At 50.9% G+C, this 27,464-nt stretch overlaps 1 protein-coding gene across 12 annotated transcripts in view; it reads left to right on the top strand.

Annotated features, from left to right (window-relative positions):
- ARHGEF9 (Cdc42 guanine nucleotide exchange factor 9) overlaps positions 1–27,464 on the top strand; it is a 197,029-nt gene that overhangs the window by 150,384 nt on the left and 19,181 nt on the right. For all 12 annotated transcript variants that reach the window (XM_014256478.2, XM_014256477.2, XM_088062766.1 and 9 more), the window contains 4 exons: positions 1,902–2,134; positions 5,784–5,913; positions 14,418–14,549; positions 27,211–27,454. In XM_014256478.2, coding sequence (XP_014111953.2) covers positions 1,902–2,134; positions 5,784–5,913; positions 14,418–14,549; positions 27,211–27,454 — 739 coding nt within the window. The remainder of the gene's footprint in view (positions 1–1,901; positions 2,135–5,783; positions 5,914–14,417; positions 14,550–27,210; positions 27,455–27,464) is intronic.

Raw genomic sequence — 27,464 nt, 5'->3', positions numbered from 1 at the left:
TTCCTCTTCTAGTAACATATCAGGGATTGCTCCATGTACTTTGTGAGATACTGAGGAGGGAGGACTTGGAGATGCATTTGGATGACCCTCAGTACATCTGAACTGTAAATCCTGGAGGATTTTGCCTAGCCCATCCTCCTGTTCCATAAACCACCTCCTGCAGGAGCTGATAAATTGGCCAATGTTGTAAATATGTCAGGAAATGTCAAACAATTGCCAGGCCTGGAGCTGGAGGCTTTTCTGGAGGGAGAGGGGAGCAAGGTATCAGAGCTCACAGGTGCTGCAGCTCCTGGGCTGTGTCAGGGCAGCAGTCCCTGCTTATCAGGCAAACTCCTGGTAAACATTCCTGAAACTTCAGCAGGACCTCCCTAAAGTTTCACAGCATCTTTTAAACATCCCTGGGTCTCTCACTGAGGTTTCCTCTGAGAAGGTGCATGAGGTGTTAACATGGCTGGTTCTTATCAGAGCCTGCAAAAAGCAGCATCACTTCCACCTCTGGCTGGGAAGATGTATGAAATCTTGGTGAGAATCAGTAGCTCAAATGTCATGACTTGAGGCTGTGCTGTCAATTCATTGATAGTGACAATAGCAAGAATTGCTGCTGAGATTCAGAGGGAGATCTGACACTTGCCTGTCACCAGACAGGGGCTGAGAGCTGGCTGATAAACTCCTGATGAGTTATCCCTGCCTAGCCATTTGGGAAACCAAAGGGTGAGGATGCTGTTTAGGGATCTCCAGAGCATCTTGTTGCTCATTTTCTTCAGGAAGAGAGAGCTGGGTCAGCTGTGGTGATGAGAAGGACACTGGGTCCCTGTTCCCAGAGAAGCAGCTTGTTTGGACCCTCAGGGACTGAGAAGCAATTGCTGGGCAGGCAATTGCTGTGTTGGCTAAATAGAATCTGTCCTTCGGAAGGCATTGACCACAGCTGGGTGGAAGTGGTTGGTTTGCAACACCTGACTTTCACCTGGGCTGGCTCAGGGTTCATTTGTGGTGCTGGGCTGTGCCCATCTCTGTCCCAGTGAAGTCTTTCTCTGCCCTTTCATCGCCTCGTCTGCATGGCCCTGATGAATCAAACCCAAGTTAAAGGTGACAATCTGTGGTCAGTGAAGGCAGAAAAGGGACATTCCAACAAAATAGACACCGGAAAACTTGTTAGACCAGTCCAAAAGGTGGAGGGGCACGTGTGAGTGGGATTTTTGTTTGTTTTTAGCGTTTTCTGGGGCTGTGTTCCTGGGGAAATCCTTGCAGTGTCTTTGGTTCCCCATTGGTAAAGGGAATTTCAAACATACCCAGCCCCAAACACTCGCCAGGTGCTTCAGGATCTTTCAGGGAAAGAACTCCAGAAATAACAGGGAAGAGCTCTGGCTTTTGTCTTACCAAAAGCCAGAGCTCTGCTGGGTTGTTCCCTTCAAGCCCTCCCTGCACAATTTGAAGCTGAGAACAAGCACAGCTCTGTGCAGGGCTCACATTAACACACCTGGACCTGCAGAAACCTCAGCCATGTGTCAGAGTGCAGGGCCCTCTCCGCACTCCCTCCTTTCCCAGCACCTCTTCCAAACAGGAGAAGCACTGTAGGGTCTGTCCTTTCTCCTGCTGGGGCTGTCCTTTCTTAGAAATCCTGACTGGTTGGGGTTGGAAGGGTTGGGTTGGGAAGATCATTTTGTTTCAGAGCCTGCTGTGGGCAGGACACCTTCTTGGAGCAGGATGCTCCAAGCTCATCCTTGAGCACTTCCAGGGATGGAGCAGCCACAGCTTCTCTGGGACTTCCATCCCAGGGCCTCCCCACCCTCCCAGGAGGAATTTGTCCCGATGTCCCGTGGAACCCTGCCCTTCCCAGCCCGGGTGTGGCATTGATCAGCCGGGTCTCTGCCTGACCCGTCCTTCTCATTCTGCCCTCACAGCAAGACGGCTTCTGGATCTACTCAGAGTACTGTAACAACCACCTGGACGCGTGCATGGAGCTCTCCAAGCTGATGAAGGACAGCAGGTACCAGCACTTCTTCGAGGCGTGCCGCCTGCTGCAGCAGATGATCGACATCGCCATCGACGGCTTCCTGCTGACGCCCGTGCAGAAGATCTGCAAGTACCCCCTGCAGCTGGCAGAGCTGCTCAAGTACACGGCCCAGGAGCACAGGTAAGCCAGCAGGCACAGGGCCCAGGCTGCTTCCCAGCATGGCTTGGGCTGTTCTGTCCAGGGCTCCTTCCCTCCACAGGGCTTGGGCTTTCCTGTCCACTGCTCCTTCCCACCCAAGGCTTGGGCTTTCCTGTCCACTGCTCCTTCCCACCCAAGGCTTCTCTGTCCAGCTCTTGTCCCTGTGACATCCTCGATAAATGGGGGCAGGACAAAGGGTCAGCAAACAGTTCAGTCTTCTCAAAGCAGCAATTCTCGATGGACACGCACTCAGCTCTGTTCTAATCAGACATGTGAACTAATTACCCTTGGATGTACTTTCTGATGCTGCCAGTTACACTGGAAAAATTACCTAATTAGCATTCAGTGGTCTGAGAGGCTCCTTCCCTGCTCCTGGGGAGAACCTGGGCACACAGCGAGTACAGGGCCAGGATCTGCAGCTGGAGCCTGATGTGGGGAGAACTCCAAACCTGCTCAGCTTTTCAGCCCTGTCCTATCTCTGGTCTTGCCACGGGGTTCAGAGGAGCACCCACAGTTTGATTGCTTCCCAAAATTTCCAGGATCTCTTTTGCTGCTGCTGAGGACAATCAGCCTGGCAGCCTGACAGTGTGAATCAGGAGCAGTGCCTGTGATACCACTTGGGATTTACTGCTGTGAAAATAAGGTGAAAGAAAAATCAGGCCCTGTAAGAGCAGATTTGCTCCTGCCCTGCCAATTTTCTTTCTTTTTCCAAAACCCATTTAAAAACAAGTGAGAACAGAAAAGACCAGAGATGTTTCAGAAACTTTTGCAAGTGTTTGATGGCTTGTTTTTCCCAAGCCCAGCCCCAGAAGAGCAGAAGTGATGTGAGCATTGATTTGCTTCAAGCTGACCCACAAGTTTGAGTGATTCAGGGTAACCAAATGCCCAAAATCACAAATTTGGAGGAGCCATTGGATTCAGATCCAATTCCTGCTTTTCCAAAGACCAACTCAAACTTGGGATGGACTCGTGGGAACCTCGGGGTATGGGAAAGCAGCTCTGGGATCCCACAGCTTGTGGGTTTTCCCCTCAGCAGCCACGTGAGGACAGCCTGGGAGCTCAGATGTGGCTGGGAGGGTGTGGAAAATGTCCCTGTGGGAGTTATTTGGGAGCCATAGCAAAGGGGATGTGGGCAGTGTGATAACACCAGGCCTGGGCTGTTTGGGGAGCACATTCCTGTTCCCTTTGGGATGTTTGAAACTCACACAGAGTCGTGTTCTGAGGAGCTTTGGGAGCTCTCCTGTGGTTCTGCAGCAGTTGGGTGAGTCAGCCTGAGAGCTCAGTGCCTCTGGATTGCCGTGGACACTCCTGGGAAGGGAAGCAGGGTGAGGTTTGCTCACCTTGCATTAGGAGGAGTAGCCCCTGCAGCACAGGGGGGAAACCTGCGGCTGCACAGAGCCGGTGCCATATCCCAGGAGTGAGGCAAAACACGGAAAAACACGGGATTCCCAGGGGAAGCAGGGATGTGAGCTTCATCTAAGAGAGGAACACGATCCTCTTTTTCCTTTTTCCTTCCTTTTCACTAACACCACACCTGCAGAGCTGTGGATTTTCCCTGCAGCAGGTCAGGACAATGCTGAAACCTGAATCCAGACCAGGCTCCCCAGAGCTAGCATGTGATGCTTGGCAAGGATCTAGACTTGGATTCTGATGGAGCACTGGGAAGTGGCTGCTGCAGCCCCAATAGAATTGACAAACCATTTATTTACCTTCATCTCATGGTTAATGGGATCCTATTATTGCCTCATGGCCAAATGCTCTCTGCTTCTGTTGTTTTTTTTCTTCTAAGTTTTTGCCAGCTCTGCCACAGACACGGGCTGGGAGCCCAAAAAGTTCAGTCCTGAGCCTTTTCTTCATTACAGCGTGACAGGAAAACATTGCTGGGGTTTTCTCATGGAATTAGGGAATTAGCATTCCCAAGATAAACGGCTGGCACCGTCCCACTCTGCACGGAGGCAGGATGGGGGTGAGCTCAGAGCCTGCCTCCCTCCAACTGCTGCCTGTTTGCAGCCTGCTTCATTTGAATTTTTCACAGAGCCACATCTGTTCACCTCTTAAAGATCTACTCCAGCTTAATATGAATTAAATATAGGAAGGTCCTAAGTGCAGCTTGCTGGAATCCTGAGCATTCCCAGAGCAGAAGGGAGCTGGAGCTGGGAATGTGGGAACATGTGAGGAGCCTCTGCCAGGGAATGCCCTCCTGAGCATGAGCATCACTGCTGGGAGATGATTAGTGCCTGTCTGGAAACCCTGAACCTCTCCCTTGCCTCTCCAGATCCTTCCTGGCCGTAGGGACTTCCCTGTTTCCCTAAAGAACTCCTGGATGTTCTCCAGGCCCCCCCGATGTCCCCCTGGCACAGCTCCTTTCCTGCCTTGCACCACCAGCGCTCCCTTCCCACAGCTGCTGGCACAGAGGGAGGCACAGCAAGTTCTTCATTGTGTAGCACGATCCCTTCCATCCCTGGAAGTGTCCAAGGCCAGGCTGGATGGGACTTGGAGCACCCTGGGATAGTGGAAAGTGTCCCTGCCCATGGCAGGGAGTGGAGCTGGATGGGCTTTGAGGTCCCTTCCCACCCAGACCTCCCTGTGATGGAGATACCAGGCAGCCCATCCTTTATTTTTCTTTATTTTGCTGAAGGCCCAGTCCTGCTTTCCTGGAATTTGTGGGATTACTTTTAACCACACCTAGAATTTTGATGTAAGAATTTAAGAAAAAAAATGAAAACTCAAGATTTCATCCGAGCAAGGATGCCAGAAGAGTAAATATTTTTTGTATATCACAGTGTGTTTGTTTCTTAGTATTTATCCTGTTGGGAACACATGGAGAGGGGATCAAATTCCCAGCATTCACCCCTCTTTTAGCTGTCACCAGCACAATCCTTAGCAATAATCAATAAAGCCATTCCCCCTGCAGCTGCCCAAGATGGCAGTTTTTCTCATTAGTCAGCAATCAATAGCAGCCCTTAAGTTAATAATACATTGTGGTGGTGGTGTGGCAGCTGGCCTCGCCTGCCTTCCCTGTGGAAATGAACATTACAGCTCCTTGGAATGGAAAAGCAGGAGCAGGGCAGGAATCAATGGCATTGATTTCAGCATCACTTTTTGAAAAGACTGATCATCATCCTCAGTGGCCCTGGCAGGAGCCTGTTCCCACTCTGTGTTACTGCACTCACAGGGCCATGCAGGGGGGAAAAAAAAAGGAGTTGCTTGATTTGCTCACCTGAAATCTGCAGTGAATTCCACGGGGTGGCTGCTCTGGGAGGGGCTTGGGAGGTGCTCTGGTCTTTGTCTAAATGAACCCTTTCCTAAATGATCATTTTAAAACCAGAAAAGTCCAGACTGAAGGACAGAGGCTGGAAAAGTGTTCAGCCTGTGTTTAGAACGTTCTTCAGCTGGGCACCTTGGGGCTGTGAAGGGCTCACCAGGGCTGGGTTGGTGAAGGTCACACTGAGCTCCCAATTCCCGTTTCCACTGAGCTGCTCCGCCGTGACAATCCAGATGAAAAACGCCATCCTAGCACTGAGAGGTCACCCCTTCCCGTGTCCCTGTGGGCTGGTGAGGTTGTGACAGACTCCTGGGTGTGTCCTTCTGCCTTTAATGGCCTTTTTCTCTCTTTTTTCTCTGTGTCCAGTGACTACAGGTACGTGGCCGCTGCCCTCGCCGTCATGAGGAACGTGACCCTCCAGATCAACGAGCGCAAGCGGAGGCTGGAGAACATCGACAAGATAGCTCAGTGGCAGGCCTCTGTCCTGGACTGGGAGGTACAGTAAACCCAGCCTGGCAACCTGGCAAGGGCCAATTCCAGGCTCTTCTTGAATTATCTCAGTCCCTCTGGTTCATTTCCCACAGTTTGGGGTTAAGCCTGGGGTGGAGAAGGAGCAATCGTGGCCTCGGGGTGGTGCTTAAACCTTAATGGTGCCCTAAAGAAAAGCCAGGGTTCAGTTCCAGTTTCATCACTGGCAACCTGAGTGACTTTTGTGATTGCAGTGCTGGTAGTGGGTGAGACTTGGAGCAAGCTCTGTGTGCATCCTGCCCCTGTGCTGTGTCACTGGGGAGGGACGAGGGGAAGACGTAGCAAAAAGCCCTGGGAATTGAAGAGGTTAAGAAAATGAAGAAAATCCTCCTGGTGGCTGCTTTATGACTGGAAGCCAAACTGTTAAACCGGAGTTAGAGATGCTATTTGCATTTTATAAATGACATCCCACTTAAAGATATTTCTGAACCAGCCCTGTGTGTAGTGATGGTGTAATTAAGGAGCCGAGAGGCACAGGGAAGGCAGAGTCAGCAGAAGGATTCCTCACCAGCAGGCCTTCAGTCTCTACATTTGTGCCATGTGTTTGGAAGAAAAGCCATACTAAAATTATGTTCTCCCTTTCTCTTTGTCCCTGATTTTTTAAAATCATTGTATGGAAGTAATCCGTAAATAGGGTTTCGCAGCAGATTGAGGACAAACGTTTTTGTAAATCCTCTCGCTGTTGTCATCAGCCCATGTGTTCAGCAAGGAGATAATCAGAGTGATGGAGCAGCCTTTCTGCTTCCTCACTTGTGAAGTCTGAAATAACTCCCATTCCAGTCATTGGGATCATGCTGTGTAAATGAGTGTATGGGAAACAGGCGTTAATCCTTTAATTATTTTATTTCTGGTCAAGATCTGTGAAGGCTGGGAGGAGAAGGGGAGAAATACAGGTGCATCACCTGTGTCCTCCTTGGCTGAATGAGTTTCATTGCTGTGATGGAGGTTGGGTTTAACCCTGGATCTGCTGATAAAACACACAATAAAAGCCATAAATGCAGCAATCAGAGCTGGCATGCTGGCTGGCTGGGAGAGCAGAGAGCACAGACCATGTGTCTGATTGTTTTCCTGCTCAGGAACATCTCTCACTGCCACACAGACTCATTTGCAGAAGGAGGAATCTGCTCTGCAGGACCATCAGCTCCTGCTCAGCCCTGGAGTGTGCCATGGGATGAGCTAATGGGGGTCATTTGTGAGGAGCTCCGAGCCCCTCGCTGCAAATAAATCTCGATTAAGGACAGATCCATTCCGAGCCAGTGAATATTCATGTGTGAGAGGGAAGCCAAGGTGACCTCCACACAGGATCTGTGGAATAGCAGTTGCTTCTTCTCTTCCATTAGCTCAGTTGATAATTCATTTTTATTTAGCCCTATCCTTGATAATTCATTCCTGCTTAGCAGTACCCATTCTTTATCTCCATCCTATCCCCAGGAACTTGCCAAATTATTCTTTCAGCCTTTTTTCAGCTATTCCAGATTTTTGAGCACATTATTGCAGCAGCATCCTTCGACTTCTCGTAGCATAGCAAAGGCTGCTGTTGGTAAGCTCAGAAATCCGATGGGAACACAGCTCCTGGTCCAAGGAAAACGCCCTCCTTGCCCTGTTCAGTCTGGGTTTTGGATCGAGAAGAGTCACAGAGTTTTGATGAGGAAGTAGAGGATGAGAGCTGGACCCAGCAGAGGATTTCACTGCTTGATTCTTTCCTCTAAAGCAATTCTGAATCATCAGATCCAGCCCCCACTGCACAGCTGTCCCTGGAACAGCCAGAAGGATGCACAGAAACCCAAAATACCCAGAAGTGAGCCACAGGAATGCAGGAAGAGAGTGGGAGAAATGAAAAGATGGGATCTTTGGGAAGTGCTGAGATGTGTGCAGCTGTTCCTGCACAAATCCCCAAATGCCACTCGGTGGCTGCAGGAATGTCCCCAGGACACGGAGCATCGGGGTTGGCTCCTCAGCCAGCCCCTGAGGGCTCAGAGCTTTGTCTCCTGTGCAGTTTGGGGTACAGGAGGGACCTCCTGGTCGGTGTCCCCAGCCTCCTCTCCAGGCTGTGGGGAAGGGACATCTCTGGTTTGAGGAGAAGAACACAGCTCCCAGTTGGTGTTTGCTGTCCCTGCTGGATGGCCTGTCCATCTGTGTGAGGTTCCCTGAGCAGAGAGAGGAACCCACAGCTGTAATTCCCAGTTTTCCTGGCCCTGCTCCTGCTCTATCCACACCTTGCTGTCCCTGTTCTGTCCACCCCAGTGGCTCCAGAGCACAGCCCTCCTGAGACCCCCTGAAAACAGCACTGAACACAGGGAAACAGGAGTAAAAAAATCACAAGTTTGGTCTGGTTTCCACCAGAAATCCAGGCAGGGAACTGGATAGAGCTAATCCCAAATTCCCACCACGTTGGCACTTGGTGAATGATTTCAGTGGCTGAATGTTTCAGCACGTGGAAATATTTCATTTGGAGGAATGTCTGTTTTTCCTCAGCATCTCGAGACTGATGATGCTGATTCTCTGCTCTCAAGCTGCGTTTTCATTTCTAAATTTACCCATGTTTTGTGAGGAGATGGTGGAGAAAGATTTATTTTTTTTAAAGAAGAAGGAAAAATTCCCAACCAAACAAAAAATACCTAGTGAGGGAATATTTGAAATGGTCTCATTTGTAAAATGTGTGCAAGTTTTCTTGCAAGGAGAGGTGGTGTTGGGAATGCTGATCCTAAAACAAAATAGGAAAAGTAAGGGCATGTCCAAGCTGCTTTAAGCAGCGGGGTTTTACTGAATCCCATGTTTTAGGAATCATTTTTATTCCTCCCACGGGATAAAAATGTATCCCTTGGTGGTGAATTTCAGGGTAAGGATTTGAAAACTGCAAATATCCTTGAGTTAAGCAAAGCCAGAGGTTTTCCCCAAGACATCCTGCGAGCAGGATCTGATTGTTTAAATTGCCAGTGGGACCAGGAAAGGGTGGCCTGGCACGAGGGACAGCCAGGCCTGAAGTCTTAAGGAATTATTGACAGCTTTGGCAGCTTCAGACAAGTAATGACTGAGCAGAATCTTAAGGGAAGATTGTGATCTCACTGTCTGCTGTAAATCAGGAATAATCCCAGGCACTGTGAGATGAGTTCCTGTGTAATTTGTGGCAATGTGGCCTGGCTTGGTCTGTTGCCACGTGTGACTCACTTCTTTATTTTGTAACCTGAATTCCCAGTGTATCAACAGACCCAGGGAAGTGCTGCCCACACCAATCCTCCAGTGCCTTTTGTCCTTTGAGCTCAGATTTTGGGGCTTCCACCACCTCCCACCGAGCCCTTTCAGTGCCTTTCAGTTCTGAAGCGTTCCCTGACGTTCCAGCTCCATTTCCCCCTGCTCAGCATCGTCTCCTTGCTCGCAGAGAAACACCCTCAGATCAAACCAGTGACATTTCAAGGCAGCAAGGCAAACCAGCACACAGAGCTGGCTTCAAAGGGGGCAGCCAGAGCCCATCCTGGGCAGCCTTTGCTGCTCTCTCCCTCCCTGTTTCTGCCCTCTGAGGGAGCTCCAGCCCTCAAAGCTTGGTGGGAATAGCTCCACACGCATACACAGAGTGGAATTAAAAGAGATTTCTACAAAGCCCATCCTCATTTCCAAGTCCTTGCCAGCCCCAGCGTGGGCAGGGCTGTATTTACACAGCTCAGAGGAGCATCCCTGCCTTCCCCTCTGCTCCTGGTCCCTCTCTCCTGCCCCCCAGAGGGATCCTGTGAGCCCCTGGAGCCCTGTGCCCCCTGTGCTGGGCTCTGCTCCTGGGCAGGATCTGGGCTCTTTTCTCATGGGCACAGCCTCCCTGAGTGGCCTGGATGGGTGATGGGAGATGGAAAACAGGTCTGTGCCTCAGCACACCTGGAATTGCTCAATTTTATGCCTTTTCACATAGCTCTTGAACCACATCAAAACAAAATGAAGCAGCCATCACTGCAGCAGTTCAGGCTCCCTCTCCAGCCCTCCAGCAGCACTTTCCTCGCTTTCAGCCCAGTTTTTCCTCAAAGGAGGGAGGTGATGTGGCTCCCATTCCCTGGGAGGAGATCTGTGAAGGTCCCTGATCCAACAGGGGGATGTTTGGCACAGGACAGAGCTTTGCTCATCAGCCTGGATGCATTTGAGCTTGCTATTTAAACAGATTACTTTGGTTTGTGTGGATATTTAGCTATTTCTACCAAAGATTCCCATGGGGTGCCACTGTGGCAGCTTCCGAGAGTATTCAATTTCCATGAAGGGAGAAATATATATCTTTGAGAAATTTAATGGGCATTGTCCTTTTAAATTTCTCCTCATTCCTGTTATTTACGGGTCCTTTAAATCAAGACTTGCTGCCCTTAATTATGTAATCTATAATCACTGGCCTCAGCCTGATGCTGCATTAGTGAATCCAAGAGTGCCACAAAAGGAAGCTGCCTGTAACCACCAAAGTGAGGACAGCCTGATGAGAAATCCTCCTGGGAAAAAGACCATGGCAGGGACTGAAATGGAGCTTTCTTTTTTTCTCATCTTCCTTTTTTTCCACCTCCCCCCCCCAGCTACAGAAGGTATCAGAACTGAGCCTGTTGAAAAGGACAACATTTTGCTGGCGTTCCTTTTTGTGATCTCAGCGTAGCCCCGGGTGCTAATCAGCCTGTCAGTCTCTAATTGCAGAACAACGGTGTCAGGCACGAGAGAGCCCTGCTGGCTCCCTGGGAACGGGGAAAGAGCACAAAATCCCCTCCTGGTGCCCAGCAGGGACAGCAGAGGGTGTCAGGGTGGGCTGGGAGCAGCTCTGGGGGGCTCTGAGCATTCCAGAGCCCAGGGAAGGGTGAGCAGCTCTCAGTGCCAGCCCTTCCTTGATATCCTGCTGCTCCCAACAGCATTTATTTCACAGCACTCTTAAACCTCTTTGGTTCCTCCCAGCTGCCCATTCCCTTTGCAGGGAGCTGAGGATCCACATCTTTCCAGGCAGCAGCAGCAGCAGAGCTGAGCCTGTCACAGTCAGGAGTGGCCTGGGGACTCAGTGTGTCACTGCAGGGCTCGGGGCAGCTCACATCCCCAGATCTGGGTGACCTTCTGCTCCCATTTCTGCACACCAAGGGCTGGGGCTCTGCCCAGCACGGCGTGGAGAAGAGAGGAGTCAGCTTTCCTTGGGATGCCCTCTGGATGCTGCACTGAAAAGCCTGGATGTATCTGGGGAGGGCTGAGGGGTTTTTTGGAGGCTCATGGGGCAAAAGTCAGGTCGGGAAAGGCGTCAGGAGTCAGGGCTTCTCTTGGCCACTCTGCTGAACGTCTGCCAGTTCAGAGCACCTAAAAGTTCAGCCCTTTTTTCAGCAGGGTTTATCTTAATTTACAGAAGGATACAGATAATCCAGCCTCTGTGGGAGCTGGAAAAAAAATGGAGGAGAAAAAGGAAATTTTTTTCCTGTTTCTGTACAGATTTGGAGGCGTGGGACTGGGACAGACGTTTGGGGAAGTCTGCCTGGAGCAGGGATCGAGGCGTTCTGGGGGAGCCACGGTGGCAGTGGAGCTGAGAAGCCAATGTTTGCCCCTCCTCACCCTGCAACTGCCCCCTGAACCCCTCAGGAGAAGATAATTTGTACTCATCAGAGAGGTACAGCTGTGTCAGGACAGGAACAGCCTCTGGAGGTTCAGAGGTTCTGCCCTGAGGCTGCTCTGTGGGAATTGGCACAGGCTGGAGCAGCAGGGCAGGACCATGGACACGCTGCTCTTGGCCAGCCACGTGCCACTCCCAAACTCTCTGCAATCTGAATTTCCCAATTTGCTCACCCCAACTGGGAAATGAGCTATTTCTAGCCTGTAGACTGGATACAGAGATTGTTTTCCCCACATAAGAAATGCAATACAAATCCCATCATTTCGGATCTGGATGTTTTTGGGTTATGTTGCTTGCAGGGACTACACAGTTTGGATTCAGCTAATCAAGTAGAAGTGTTTACAGAGCCCTCTGTGTGTCCTCAGGCTTCGATGCTACCACAGGAGTAAAAGACAAAGCTGGCTTTCTATTTTTAGCAGCCAGCCTCTCCTAAGATCGCCCCCTCTCCTAAAGCTCCCATCCATAGGCTTGTGGGAATCTTCTTCATGTAAGCTGATGTGTAGCCAGGAAAGCTCACAATTTCTGGAGCTGGTGTGTTTTCTTCAGAGGCTTCTTGTTGTGGGGCTGGTGTCCCCCTGAGCTGTGGCAGCAGCACTCGCTCCCTGGGCTCTGGCCAGGCTGGAGTGGGACCCTGCTGAGGCACTGGCAGATCACAGCCCATCCCTTTGGGCACTGACCCTCTGTGTCCCTGGGAATTCATCCCTGGTTAGCCCCTGGGACAGCACAGGCACAGGAGGGAGGCAGGGAGGTGGATAAAGCCCTGGCTAAGGCGATTTGAAGTCTGTGCTGCAGCTCGGTGATGCAGTGACTTAATGAAGCTGCTGTTGTCACAGGGCCCGGCGACACAGGCAGTCGCTCCCAATCAATGCTGAGAGGTTAATTACACATTTACCTGAGCAGCACTTTGAAATCCTCACCACGGAATCAGGAGTGGGGGGGACCCCTGGCTGCCTTGGTGCCTGAAGTGTGAGCAGCACCAGAAGTGTGTGTCTAGCTAGATGCCCCCCAGAGCTGGCTGAACCTTGACAAGCTGCTTGCTGGGATTTTGGGGACGTTCTTGTCCCAGAAATCGGTTCCAGCTTGGCATCAAAGGCAGAACTGCAGTAGTTCACAGCCAAAAAAGAAAAAAAACCTCTTCTCTGTCTTGTTCCTGAATGCTGCTCCTCAATCCTCCTCAATCCTGCTCCTCACTCCTGCCCCTCAATCCTGATCCTCAATCCTGCTCCTCAATCCTCCTCAATCCTGCTCCTCAATCCTGCTCAATCCTGCTCCTCAATCCTGCTCCTCAATCCTGCTCAATCCTGCTCCTCAATCCTGCTCCTCAATCCTGCCCCTCAATCCTGCCCCTCAATCCTGATCCTCAATCCTGCTCCTCAATCCTGCCCCTCAATCCTGCTCCTCAATCCTGATCCTCAATCCTGCCCCTCAATCCTGCTCCTCAATCCTGCTCCTCAATCCTGCCCCTCAATCCTGATCCTCAGTCCTGCTCAATCCTGCTCCTCAATCCTGCCCCTCAATCCTGCTCCTCAATCCTGCTCAATCCTGCTCCTCAGTCCTGCTCCTCAATCCTGCCCCTCAATCCTGCTCCTCAATCCTGCTCAATCCTGCTCCTCAGTCCTGCTCCTCAATCCTGCCCCTCAATCCTGCCCCTCAATCCTGATCCTCAATCCTGATCCTCAATCCTGCTCCTCAATCCTGCTCAATCCTGCTCAATCCTGCTCAATCCTGCTCCTCAATCCTGATCCTCAATCCTGCTCAATCCTGCCCCTCAATCCTGCCCCTCAATCCTGCCCCTCAGTCCTGCTCCTCAATCCTGCTCCTCAATCCTGCTCCTCAGTCCTGCTCCTCAATCCTGCTCCTCAATCCTGCCCCTCAATCCTGCTCCTCAATCCTGCTCCTCAATCCTGCTCCTCAATCCTGATCCTCAATCCTGCTCCTCAATCCTGCTGCTCAGTGCTGCTCCTCACCTTTCAGCTGGAGCCATCCCGCCTCCTTCCGCGGTGCCCGCAGGGCAGGTGGTGGTGAATTCACCCATTTTTAATAAATAGATTTTAATTAACTTTTTAAAAAGTCCAGCTCATTCCAATTAGTGGAGGGTGACTGCATTTGTTCTCTCAGAGAGTGGGAGAGCTCGCTCGCTGTGTTTTCAAGACCATCTGCTCATGAATCCTTTAAAAAAAAAACCTGGGAGAGGAAAAGAAGCGTGCTCCGGAGGCAGGGAAGGGTGAGGGCAGTGTGGCAGCCAGCAGGGAGGCCTGGCCAGCCAGGGGTCCCGGGGCTGCCACAGGAGCCAGGGTGGGCCTGACGGGATTTTGGAGCTGGAGCTCTAACAAGCTCTGGGAGAAGGGAATGGCAGTGCCTGCATGAGGGAGAAGAGAGGCAGCAATCCAGAGGGCTGAGTTGTGACAGCCTCAGAGATGGGGAGCTGATACCCCAGTGTGTCCCAGGCTTTTGGAGCTGGTTGGAGATACCAGTGCTTTGGGATGCTGATTTAAAGGGAGGGCGCGCGGGGAATTTGGTGCCCTGAATTCCAAGTGCCTCTGGGGTGGGCAGGAGGAAGGGGCTTTGTTTTCCTGATGCCAGCAGCACCTGCAGCAAGATCCAGGGCTCTGGGGGTACCTGGAGAGGGGAAGGGGGACAGTGTCTGGGGCAGTGTGAGCTGCAGTGACCGTGTTTCAAGCACCCACACCTCTTTCATTTACTCCCCTTCCTTCAGAATTATCCCCCAATCCAAATTTCTGGTCCGAAATCAGATGGGGTGGCTTTGAGAGCTGCACAGGGGCCAAAACCTTCCTAAACCGCTGCTTCTCCCCATGGTGCAAAGACAAACTTGTCAGTGCAGTTGACTCAGCCTCGTTCCCTGTGCCCTCCAGGGAGACGATATCTTGGACCGCAGCTCGGAGCTGATCTACACGGGAGAGATGTCCTGGATTTACCAGCCTTATGGACGGAACCAGCAGCGAGTTTTCTTTCTCTTTGATCACCAGATGGTTCTCTGCAAGAAGGTAAGGACACAGCTAAGGGCACGCTGTGGGCAGGCTCGCCAGTCCAAAGCGGTTTTCGGGGCACGGTGGCTGCTGGCCACACGTGCAGAAGAGGATGTGGAGAGCCCTGAGAAGGACAATCCGCATGCTCGGCGTGGGGAGCACGCAGTGATAGAGGGATTTTTGTGCTCATAGCAAATCCAGCTTCCACTTGCTCTTTTCATGCCTTTATCTCATGTGCCCCTGGTTTGGCTCGTTGCCTCCCTTCTCGTTTTAGGTTTTGGCTGCGGTGTATGATCTGGGATTAGATAGCCCTGCAATTCCTGTATGAACTACAAAAGCTGGCACTGGGGCTGACAGCCCAATTGCTGCATTGAGCTGGTGATGAGCAGCAGCCAGGCTGTGCTGGGTGTCTGTGCTGCAGCTTGGGGAGAGGCTTTTTAAGCCTCATCCTCCTGTCTCTGCCGTGCTGGGTTTTACAGGGCCCCTCCCTGCCCGGGAAGCCGTGGAGAAGGTGGGAGGGCAGTGCAGGGTGCTGGTGCTGGTGTGCTGTGCTGTCAGTAGCAGCAGGTGAGCTGTGATCCCCAGAAACTGTGTCCAGCAGCAGCTCTGGTAGCCCTGTGTCCCACTGAGTGACCCCAGCTCAGTGCCACCACGCCTGTGTGACACAAAGGGACAGAGCTCCTCAGTGCTGGGTTTGCTGTCACCCCCTGCAGCACACAGAGCTGTGCAGGGGCTGTGTTCCTGTCACAGCTCCTGGGCTCAGGGCAGGCTGAGCCTGGCACCCTCCGTGGGAGGGGGCGTGGGTGGCTCCTGACTCAGCGCGGCATCACTGCCCCCTCCGTGGCCCGGCCACTGCAGTGGGTGGCACTTGCTTCTCCTGAGTCATGGCTGACTGAAATTTTGCCTTCTGGAATGCCTCTGCTTGTTTTTCCCCTCCTGGTTGCTGTGCCTTTCCCCCCTTGTCCAGCCCTGTGCAGAATCAGGCACAGAGCTGCTGTGAGGCTGGGGGAGCACAGCTGCTTTCCTTCCTAATGCTGACCTCCTCCTCCTCCTCCTCCTCCTCCTCCTCTCTGACTCTGAGCCTGAATTTCCAGTTCAGAAGGCAGCACCCAGTCTGGGACTGGTCCAGAGAGGTACTGAGCATTCCCTTAACTCTGGGAAAATCAGGGCTGGGATTTCCATGGTGGTCAGCAATTCACAGCGGGCTGCTGGGGGCCTGCAGGGTTCCAGCAGAGTTCAGTGCTGGTGTGACACTGTCCTCATCCCTTCTGCATGGAGAAGGCACTGTGGGAGGTGTGGAGGTGCTGCCCAGAGGTGCCTGCATGGAAAGCACCATGGATGGTGCCAGGGGGTCTGGCCCTTCCTGGCAGGGCCACTGGCTCCGTGTCAGGATCTGCCAAGGGGGCTGGGAGTGCCCACCCAGCTCTGGGGTGACAGCAGAGGGTGGCAGCCCCTCTGGTGACCCCCTGGGCACGGGGATCAGGTTCTCCCCCTGTGTCTGCTCCCAGCACCAAACTGCAGCTGCTGCTTTTCAGCATTGGGGTAGGAGGGGACATGAGGTTCCTGCTCCCATCCTGAGTACACTCTCCTTTATTCAGAGTGAGTGTCCAAGTCTGGAATTCAGAGGAGTTTTAGCTCCGTTTTGGGACCATGCATCCCATATAGAAAATAAATGTGAGTGGTTTGTAGTCTGTGCTGTCTCCACCTCCCTGACAGATCCCAAGAGAAAGGATCAGCTCTGCTTCAGAGCTGGGGGATGGAGGCACCATTTACCTTGAGGTTTGGGAAGCTGGGGCCAGCCTTCCTTAGCCCCTGCTCTAAAATTGAGGGATGGAATATGATCCACACACCCCTGAGAGCAGCTTTGGAGCCACTTAGGATGGCACATCTCAGTGAATCTTCAGAAAATCTGCATTTGTGGGTTTTCTTCAGCTGTGATAAATTAATAGGTATGATACATCCCTCATCATGACACAGTCTATATGAAAATCCTATTTATTTTTTTTTTTAGATTATTATAGTTGATTTTTATCTCTTTGTTGGTCCAAAGAGATTTTTAGTAGAAATCATTTAAAATAAATATGCCACATATATTTAAATATGCCACAGATGCTTCAGTTTGATGAAGGTATGAGAGATATCCCGAGTGGCTTTAGAAGGCAAACAGATATTTCGGCCAGGATCCCTCACTCCTCCAACTTCACTGCAGTTACTGCACATCCTCCTCTCCTCCCTGACCTGGGGAGGTGTTTGCATCCTTGGGTAATTCAGATGCTTGGGGAGGGTGATAGAGCTGTTCCTGCTGGGACAGAGTTTGATATCAGGCTGTCACAGAGCTCTGTGACAATTCTGCTGCTGGCATTCCCCGTGAGCTCCCTTGTTCCCCTGGGGCTCGCCCTGCAGGCTCCTGCTCACAGTGGAAGATGAAGGTTTTTCCTGCTGGCCCATCCAGTGTTCCCTGGTGGGAACAGGAGCACTGTTGGCTGTGCAGGTGTTCCCAGTGTCAGCTTTCAGCACAGGGAACCCATTTCCTGACAAAGCCCACCTGCCCTGCTCGTGTCCTGCTCCCCAGAGGCTTTGCCACCCCTTTCTCTCGGTGTCTGGAAATGTTTCGAGGTTTCAGGGCCTTTTCTTGTTGGACACCTGGCCAAGGCATTTCTGTGAGGGGAATAACTCTCAGGATGGTTGTTCCTGACATTATCACCTGGTTGTTGCCTACTTTTTACACTGGGAATTCCTGAATGCATTTCCATGACCACCAGGCCTTCAGACAGAGACCTGGGCTGGGAAATGAGTGATTACCCAGGGCTGCACTCAAATGTGCTTGGCAGATGTTATTTCCACCACTGTGGGTGTGCTGAAGTCTTCCTTCCAAGCAGGAAAGCTGCACTGATGTTTGCAAGGGCTGCAGCAAATGGAGAAGCTGACACCACAGCAGACACCTTGCAAAGCAAATTGTGTGGGATGATTTTCACCAAAATAGTTTCCAAGCTTTACAGATAGGTCTCTTTGGCTTAGATTTTGCCACCAGAGACAGAACTGGTCACTTCCTAACATCACCACTGAATTTTTTCCTGGTTCCAGGCAATGAGGAGTTTGATCAGAGGAAACATGGCCTTGTCAGCTATTTCAGGGTTCAACAAACTGAATGCTGAAACACCGGTTTGGATGCTACAGTTCCTGATCCAGAGCCACTGGGAGAGCTCAGGATCCAGCTTTTCCTTGCAAAGCTTGGTGACTTTCAGCTGTTGGACCGATGTGAAACTCCCCCAGTGAATTTCTGCCCATGTTTCCTGAACCAGAGGCTGGGACACTGCTGTGGGCATGAGGACAAAGTGGTGCCTTTCCCAAAGAGTTGGTTGGATGCCCTAATTCAGAGCTGCCTTTTGGGAAGGCAGAAGGGAATAGTCTGGGCAGGAAGCAAGCAGTGCCTCAGTGTGCCTTGCCATATGTGTATAATCAGGAGAAAAATGCCTATTCTGGGATGCTGGCCGTAATTACCAAGAAATGAAGGCAATCCTGGATGATGGTAACACTAAAAGATGTTGCCTTAAAGGCACAAGGTCCACTTTCCTAATCACCCTGAAGTTGAGAGAGTTTGACACCGAGATGCTTTAGATTTGCAAATCATGGTACTTAACATCCAGGCCTGTGACACACAGCATTAATTATGATCACTTTGGGGACGCTCGAGGTTCTGGGCAGATGAGGATCTTCTTTTTTCTGTTCTGGGTAATAATTTGAATTCTCCCAACAGGCTCCAGGGCACTGTGGCATGAGGTTGGGAATGACAGTGTGAAGTAGGAAGAGTTAACAGAGTTACTCCTCTAAATTCCACTTCTCTTTCACCAATAGCCGAGCAGTCCTTGATGGGGCCCCGAGTTTAGTGTTCTCTGACAGCGCAGGAAGATCAGTGACTGCATGAAACACATTTAGTTTTCATTTGTGCTTTCTATGTGTCTCTTGTAATCAGGAGGCAATGCAAGCTCCAGCTTGTGGTTTATTGCTGTTGCTGTCTTCCCTTGAGCTGCCCGAGCAAAGCAGGGTGGATGGGAAGCAAAATGAGACCAGTTTAATAGCAGTAGCCAGACAGGCAGCCAGAAATAGCGGTGCTACGGGAGATGGAGTAAATAAAATAATCCTGTCAGACTCCATTGCAGTCCAGGTTTCCAAATGAGAAGATAAAAGAGACTTTGCTGAGTCCTTTCAGTGGAAGGAGGAGTAGCTCCTGTGTTGGAGGAAACTCTGCACCAAAACAGCGGCCCTGCTTTTATTACAGGCTAAAGAGGGCCTGTGGGACCAGCCAAAAATCCTGTTTGCAAACACACAGCAGCTCTGGGACAGTTCTTATTACTTTAAATGGGTTTTCGACTTCATCAGCACCTGCCAGCTCTTCTCCTTTTCTCCCAGTGACACAGATCTCCACAAAATGCCACGTTTTGGGTCGGGCTGGGTTTTGGCAGCTCAGGAGAAACTCGGTGCTGCCCTGACAGGCAGAGCCTGCTGCCGGAGCTGGGGTGATCCCTGGGGTGTCTGTGCAGGGCCAGGAGTCGGACTCAGATGATCCTTGTGGGTCCCTTCCAGCTCAGGATGTTCCATGACTCTACGAGGTGGGCATGGAGAGAACACAGTGGCTTGGTCCCAAATGAAATGAAGTTTTTAGCGAGCAGCATTTCCCCAGCCCCACTGGGAGACCCCTGAGCTCTTTCCCAGCTGGTGCTGTCTGCAGGCAAGAGGTTTCTGTGGGCCCACAGAGCATGGGAGGGAATTTGGGTGCTTCAGCAGTCCCTTGGCCAGCAGACAGCCAAGGAAGGCGATTAACAGGTATAAATTAAAATAAAATATAGATTAAAAGCAATTATGAAACAGCACTCCAGCTATCAGGCAGGGAAGGAAACATTCCTGGGAATGGTCCCACAGGCTGGAGCCTTTGCAGGGCTGTGCAGTGACGTGCCCTGAGCAGTGTCACAGGAGCTCCTGCTGACCTGGAGCCACTGCCTGACAGGAGCAGAGAGGGAACAGCAGGATCCAGAGGGACTGGAGGAGGCAGCAGGAGGATGCTGAATTCCAGAAAAGGCTGAATTTTGAGTCCTCCACTGCCTGTGTGGTGGGCAGGGATCGGGGTTAGCCTCCTGTGTCCATACAGATCTGCAGGGTGCTCTGTGAAACACTTTGTGCCTCTGGGTGTAAATTTGGCCCACGGGCAAACCTCCAGAGCTGAAAACTTGCCCTGCTGCTGCGGCCTTTGTCAGCAGCACGTGAAGGCCCTGGGAGCAGCTGGAGAGGCCAGCAGAGCAGAGACATGGCTGCTCAAGGGTTCCCAAGTGGAAAGGCACTCGCCCTGGCTGAAGGGATTGAGCTCAGGCTGGAACAAGGCATCCAAATGTTCCACTGCTGTTCCTCTAAATCCACGGGATGGAAATAGCAGCTCCACACAAGCACTGGCAGCTCCAGCCCTCCCCCTGCAGATCCCACACTGCAGCTCCACGGAGCTGGCGAGGATGAATCAAACGTCTCTTCCCGAGCTCAGGAGACAGACAGTGCTGAATAATTTGGCAGGGATCTGCCGACCTCCCCGGCACAGCTGTCCTTGTGCGGGAGGAGTTACGTAAACTGAGAGCATCTCGGCTGCCCCTGGGACACTCCTGGCCAGTTTGGGGTGGGAAGAGAGCGGCTGAGGGGTTTTGGGGGACTTGGGACATCTCCCTGTTGATAGGATCCGTCCTGCAGCTCATTCCTGGCTGGGCTGAGCACACCCCGTTTCCCTCAGCCCCAGCTGCTGTGTCTGAGGGCTCAGAGCAAAGCTCGCAGGCTCTGCCATCCAAAAATCCAATGAGTTCGGCATCCACACTCTTAGCAGGGCTTAGATTTATTTCCTGAGATCAAGAATATTTAGGACAAAAACATTCCAAAGGGTTCTTTGAGCTTTAGGATTTTGTTTGGACTGAGGAGAGGCCCTGTGTGGCGCTGCATGAGCTCTGCCGTGTGTCACTGTCACTGTCCCATCTGAACACTCAGCCCACTCTAGGGTTAAATTAAATGCAATTTCATTTAACTCTGGGGTTAAATTAAATGTACAAATCCTACAGAAAACCATCCCCTTGTTGTTCATGAGAAGCAGGCTGGGAAGCTTTCATCAGAGGGTCTCTTTAAGGTAAATTAGACTTTAAAAATGTAGGCTCGGAATCTTTTTTTTTTAAAAAAAGTCAAAGAACGTTGAAAGCCCTCATGACTAAAGATACCCAAAGACATGGCAAAGTGGCAACGTGCCATGCTCTCATTGCTCACGGCAGGCTGGGCAGAGGGGAGAGAGAGAGCAGGCAAGCAGGAAAATCAGGACAAATTTCAGTTGGAAAACTCTGCTCCTCTGCTGTGCAGTCAGCGGCCAGGCCAGTGGGAAATCACAGACAGGGGCTGAACCCACCCACACCTCAGTGCAGAAGGCAACTCAGCCTTTTCCAAACCTCTGCCTTTCCCAAACCATGAGTTTGGTGCAGTTATTGTGAGGCCTGGCTTAGCCTTTGCCTAATTCCAGCTGTTCCCTGGTCATCACCTGCCCCACAGCAGCTGGTCCCGAGGGCACAGCTGGCCTGGGGTGGCTGTGTCCAGCCTCATCCTCAGCTGGCTGTTCTCCCCTGGGCACTGGGAGCACCCCATCCCTGCTGAGGGGATCTGCAGGGATTGCTGCTTTCATCCTGCACAGACACCCCAAAAACCCCACCCTGGGCACCCCTGGCAGCACTGTCCAAACACTCCTGGAGCTCCTTGGGACCATTCCCTGGGGAGCCTGGGCAGTGCCAGCACCCTCTGGAGGAAGAACCTTTCCTGATATCCCACCTAACCCTGCCCTGGCCCAGCTCCAGCCCTTCCCTGTCCTGTCACAAGTGAAGAGATGGGAGCTGCCCCTGGGGAGGATGGCAAACACCTCGCTGAGGTCCCTCTTCAGTCTCCTCCAGCTGAACAAACCAGCTGCTCCTCCAGGCCCCTCCAGAGCCTTCCCCATCCTCGTGGCCTCCTTTGGATGCTCTCCAGTGGCTAAATGTCTTTTTTATATTGTTGTGCCCAAAACTGCCCCAGCACTGGAGGTGAATCTGCCCCAGGGCAGGGCAGGACAGTGCTCTCCCTGGCCCCAGGACAGGAATGTTCTGTAGAGCTTCCTGATGTTCTGTAGAGCTGCTGGGGATGGAGACATGATCCCCACAGGAAGAACCACCCTGTTGCCTGTTCCTCCTCCTCCCTGTGCTGCCCACAGGCCTCCCCTGCCTCCCTTGGCTCTGCCAGCTCTGATCCCAAGGAATGGGAAGTGCTGAGCTGTTCCCACACAGCTTTGAGCTGTTTGAGATCCACCATCAGAGCCCTCCAGTGTCTCTCACCCATTACTTAGAGCTCCCCACGGATCTGAACAGCAAATAAATGTCATTATCCCATGGTGGAGATGGGGAAGGGCAGAGGAAGAAATGGCATTTCACCTGGAGCCCCAGGAGCTGCCCCCACAGGGCCTGGCTGCATCCTTGCCCTCAGAGCACACAGTTCCTCCCCGAGTCATTCTGAAGCTCCTTTGCCACTGGAATATGCAGGGTTTGATAAACAGGAGCACCAATAACCTACATATGCAGTGAGGAAGTTGTAATGGATTGTTCTGTGGCTGGCATCTCCTGTCCTGTCAGCTCCTAAGAGGGATCTAATGACTCATGGCTGGAAATGGCTCTTCCTCCGTTTGAGTTTCACGGATGATTTGTTTTACGCATCAGGAGCCGAGTGTGACCTAGCACAGAGTAAACCACAGCTCCTGAGAAAAGGCACCATCCCAAATCCAAGCCCTTGCTTGAGGCCTCCCCACCTGCCCCATCCTCCACACACTCAGGAGTTCACAGGAGGAATATGGAACTCCTGGAATGCTGCACACTTGGGATGAAGGTCTGGGACCAGGCCAGCTCCTCTCACGAGCTCATTTCCTCCTCCTGCCCTGTGCTGCTGACTTTTGGTTGTGATTTTGCACTGGTGACTGCAGATTGCCCTCCTTGTCATTATTGTTCTTTTTCCCCTTGAGTGACCTGGGAGGGTTTGACCTTTCCTCTCCCACAGGCAGTGCCAGGTACAAGGAGCTGTGCTCTGGACTAGTGGGGCAGAAAAAAAGTGAGAGATGAAAACTAGAGAGCAGGAGAAGCAGTACAGAAGGCAAGGAGGAGTCAAAGAGCTACTGAACAGTGATTTACAGTCCTTCCTGCAGGTGTCTAAATCCACTACAGCAGGAGCACAGTTCATCCTGGGAGCCCATCCCAGCTTCCAGGTTTTCCAGTAAAGCTCAGCCTTGCTTTCCTTATGCCACACACTAAATGTTTAATGTAAGACGTTTCTTTATAAGAAGATTATCTCTTTGTAAGAGATTTCTTTATAAAGTCACCTTCCCCCTTCCAGGAGGGGACGGTGATGGGGGTGGCCCTGGCAGGTCCCAAGGCAGGGCCAGCCCCGAGCGTGGCCACAAGCCCAGCACAGAACCCGGAGAGCAGAGCTGTGGGGGGCTTATGTAACCAGTCAGAACTTGCCTTTGTGCTCTCATCAAACCACTTTCTTCAGCTTCATCTTTTCCTTGTGAATCCTTAGTACAGATTACGTGAACAGACTGCAGAGCATTATTCAGAAGAGCTTAATTAACCTCAGCGAGGGGAAGAAAAGGAAATCGTAGAAGCTGTAGGGTAAAAAAAGATCATATTTAGACAAATAAGTGCAAATGACCCAGATGCATCCATTTCCTTTCCAGGCAGGCTGGGTGCTCTGCAGAGCTGCAGGTCTGTGCTGCTGTCCCCACGCTGCACCAGGTGCTGCCCATCCTACCTGCTCCAGCTGTCACCTCCTCTGCCACCAGCCAGCTGCAGAGCTGGGAGGGAGCCCAGGAGAGCAGATATTCCCTCTGCAGGATTAAGCACACTCGGATCATCTCTGATGGATGTTTGTCTAACCTTCTTTTGAAAATCCCCCAGGAATGCCATCCCAAGACTTCCTTATTTTGTCTGTTCTAGGGTTTAACTACTCTTCTAGATAGAAAGTGTTTTTTTTTCCAAGTTTCTAATCCTGTTCTCCCTTGTGGTAAATTAAGCCAAGCCACAATCAAAATGGAGAATAATTGATCACCTTAAAAGAGGAGCAGCTTTCACATTTCACATACTGGAATACCAACAGCACATTCCTTTTTAGTTATGGCCTTTCTAGATTAAACAGCTTCATTTCTTTGGCCTTTCCCCACTGATAAGGTTTTGAGAGTATTTTTGGGGGTTTTTATGTTTTCTAGCTCTTGCCTGATTTAACTACAGGAAATAATCTTGTGTGACATTCAGAACTGGCCAGTGCAGAGCAGCTGATGGTCACCCTGGCTGAGGATAATGAACAGGACCAAACTGAGCCAGCCTGTGAACAGAGCTATATCCTAGAGACTAATAATTTTTTCATTTCTCTCCTTCTAATTCTCTCATTTATCCCTGGATAAGCAGGAGCAGGAGCAGCATTCCTGTCCCCCACAAAGCCAGAGCTCCTCTCAGCTTCTGTAGCAGATAAAATGCATTTTTGTGCACGGATCTGCTTTGTCCTCCTGCCACGCAGTACTAACACCAGGCTGGTGGAACAATCCATTTCCCTCCTCAGCCTCACAGCTGCTTTCCTTAATCTCACATTTTCTTTGACTCCATGGATATGCTGGGAAAAGGACAGAGGGGTGTGAAGAGCAACAGGTTCACATTGAGCACTGCAGCTGCACCTGGCAGAGAGCACACAGGCAGCATCCCTTCATGGCCTCGGTGCTCTCTCAGTTTCTATCCTCTTCTCCACGTGCATAAAAAGCTCATTAAAACAAGAGTTTGGCCCTGTTTGCTGGCTGCTGCAGATGAACACCTTCATTTTCTTGAGCCCAGGTACAGTGCAAGGTGTTTGAAGAGGGCCCTGCTTCACTAAGGAGCTGAGTGGTGTCTGTTATTCTTTAAAAGCTGTGATAAAATGGATCAAATCATTATTGTGCTTCCCCTACTACGGGTGTTCAAGTTTATTCAGTTTGGGAGATAATATCCATTCACTGAGTGCTGGCAAGAAGAAGGGAGAATGATGATAGGAGATGCTGAGCCCATTAAAAATGAAATAATCCAGTTACAGTTGTTAATCTGTGGACTGAACTTTCTGGAAGCAAAGTCCTCCATGTCCAGGCACGTGCTGCTCATGAGATGTTTGTGTGGGGAATAAAGTGTCTGTTCTTTATTCAGTGTGGAGTTATGGCCAACAAGTGTAGAATGCTCCTTCTTTTGAAGCATTGGGAGAAAAGATGATCCATTTCTTCTGGAGTCCTTATTGAATTTCCTTCTCCAAATGACAGTGGAAGTGGCAGCCAGGAGCTTTGTGCTGTTGTCTTTCCCTTGCTCAGCTCAAGGCCAAACTGCAGCGTTTCCTCCTCTGCAGCTGAGCTCCTTCTTCCCCACTCCTGCCTTTCACCAGCAATAACCTGTGGGGCCATTTGATCTCCAGAGGCACTTGTAGGATTCCATTTTCTCCTTGCTGCTCCTTGAGGAACTCCTGGGCAGCACCTTTATCCTCACATCAGTTCTCAGCAGCCTCACCAGAGACAGGGACAGCTCCTGCTGCATCCCAGGAGGGGAAATGTGTGGAGCAGCTCAGTCAGACACGTCCAAACCCATGGATTGTCTTCGGGAAGCACAAAGCTGGTGAAGCATTCACTGTTAAAAACAGCTCATGATGTTTTCTGACTCAAAATTGGGGAGATAAGAGAGGGGAAACGTCTTACATTAAACATTTAGTGTGTGTAAGGAAAGAGGCAGTGCACAGAGCCTGAGATTTTCAGAGCTTGTGATTGTTGATTCTTGTAATACCTGTATGAGGAAATCTCTCCACAATCATGAAGATTCCCTGGAAGGATGCACTGGATCCTCAGCAGACATTCCGTGGGGCTGGCTCTGGAAGTTCTCAGTGGGAAGGGGAGCGGCTGCTGTGCCGCCGATGGAAGGAGCACATCCCCGTTCCTGGGAGATTTGGTGTCAGGTTTTTTTTGGAGAACGTGGTGCAGATAAATGTTCTCTCTAAGAGCAAGCCCCAGCCTCCCATCAAAGCCTGTGTGTGGTATTGAGCTGATTGATCAGGCTCCACGTGGCTCTCTTTCACAGCACCGCCGAGGGAAAGGAGCAATTCCTGAAGTCAGGACGAGACTAAAAAGATTTTCTGTTGCCTGTTCAGCCTGAAATACCTTTTCCTTATGGTTTGGACTGTCACTATTCCAGGCCTACACCATAGAAAGGTTTTTGTACAAGATATTTATTAATGGAATTCCTCCCCACCCCTGCCCAGAGCGTTCCAAAGGAAGGAGTCAGGATTTAAAGCCTGTGAGCTTCTGGCCAGTCTTGGGATAGTTAATACTGTCTGGCAGATTCATGAGCAAGTTTGCTAAATCGTTATGATTTAGAGTTTATTTTCCAAGATGAATTTGTTTAAAATAATACCTACTGCTTATCTTGAAAAAGCCTCACTGCTAAATATTATTTCAATAAATAAATGCTGTACATTGCCTTCATTTTTCCTCTCAAATGAATCCTTTGACATAGCATTTATCTTTAGGGCACTCTGAAAAATCCAAAGTTGTTTAGGTGAAATTGATTTAATATACCTAAATATTGCTTTTGAGAGTGGTTAGAGGAAGGAAATCTTGATTGTGTGTTGCTGAATTTGGTTTTTAATAAATCGAATCACTGTCTGTGGCCATGACTAGAGAATTAACATTCTGTTTTCTGCAGATCATCTTCTGTTACCCGAGATAACAGGCACAGAGATGTGGGGCCAGTGGGGAATTTACTTTTCCCTTCCAGAGAAGGCAGAGAAATGAGCTAGTGCTGAAAGACAGGGAATAACCAGCTGAGAAAGGAGATGAGCATAAACAGGTTTGATTGAAAAGGTTATAATCATCGAGGAGAGATAAAAAGCAAAAGCTAGGCTGGACCAAGAGATTAAATCCAGAGTGGAATGAGACCAGAGGTAGATTAGGAGTGCTTTGAGCTGAGAATCAGGGTGGTTTCTCAGCAGTGAGTGGGAATGGGAAATGGGTCCCAAGGAGAAGGGGCAGAGGCCAGTCCCCCCTGGGTGTGGGAATGTGTGTGGAAAACAGATCTGGGCATCCTGTGCTGGCTCCAGACTGGTGCTGTGCCCCCGCTGGGCCTGTGCCTCCCACTCCTCACCCTGTGGAGCAAAACGTCCCATGTGGAAAGGCTGGAACATGTCACCCACTCAGAGGCATTCCTTTGTGCCTACAAACTGAATTTTGCAGCTCAAGGATGTGTGTTTTGTTCCTCTCTGCCCATGGTCTGCCCTGTTTGGCCAGCAAGAGATGTGTTCACAGCAGGTGAGGCTGGAAGGATCTGACCAGGTCTCACCATCACTTCTTTCCTTCCCTCCTCTCTCTCAGGAACTGAAGGATCTGACCAGGTCTCACCATCACTTCTTCTCTCCCTTCTCTCTCTCAGGAACTGAAGGATCTGACCAGGTCTCACCATCACTTCTTCTCTCCCTTCTCTCTCCCAGGAATTGAAGGATCTGACCAGGTCTCACCATCACTTCCTTCTCTCCCTCAGCTCTCCCAGGAATTCCCTGCTCCATGAGCTCTCCCCATGATGCCTGTCTCCCTTTCCCTCTGCAGGATCTGATCCGAAGGGATATCCTGTATTACAAAGGGCGCATAGACATGGATAAATATGAAGTGGTGGATATAGAAGATGGGAGAGATGATGACTTCAATGTCAGCATGAAGAATGCCTTCAAACTGCATAACAAGGAGACTGAGGAAATGCACTTATTCTTTGCCAAGAAACTGGAGGAGAAGTTACGATGGCTTAGAGCTTTCAGAGAAGAAAGGAAGATGGTAAAAGAAGATGAAAAGATAGGTGAGGAATG

This window comes from Pseudopodoces humilis, chromosome 15 (genome assembly GCF_049639895.1).
Source record: "Pseudopodoces humilis isolate 2021_Gansu_Grassland_sample_001 chromosome 15, ASM4963989v1, whole genome shotgun sequence".
NCBI classification, from domain to species: domain Eukaryota; kingdom Metazoa; phylum Chordata; class Aves; order Passeriformes; family Paridae; genus Pseudopodoces; species Pseudopodoces humilis.
Note: the sequence above shows the minus strand (reverse complement) of the source record. Positions and strands in the feature narration are given on the sequence as shown.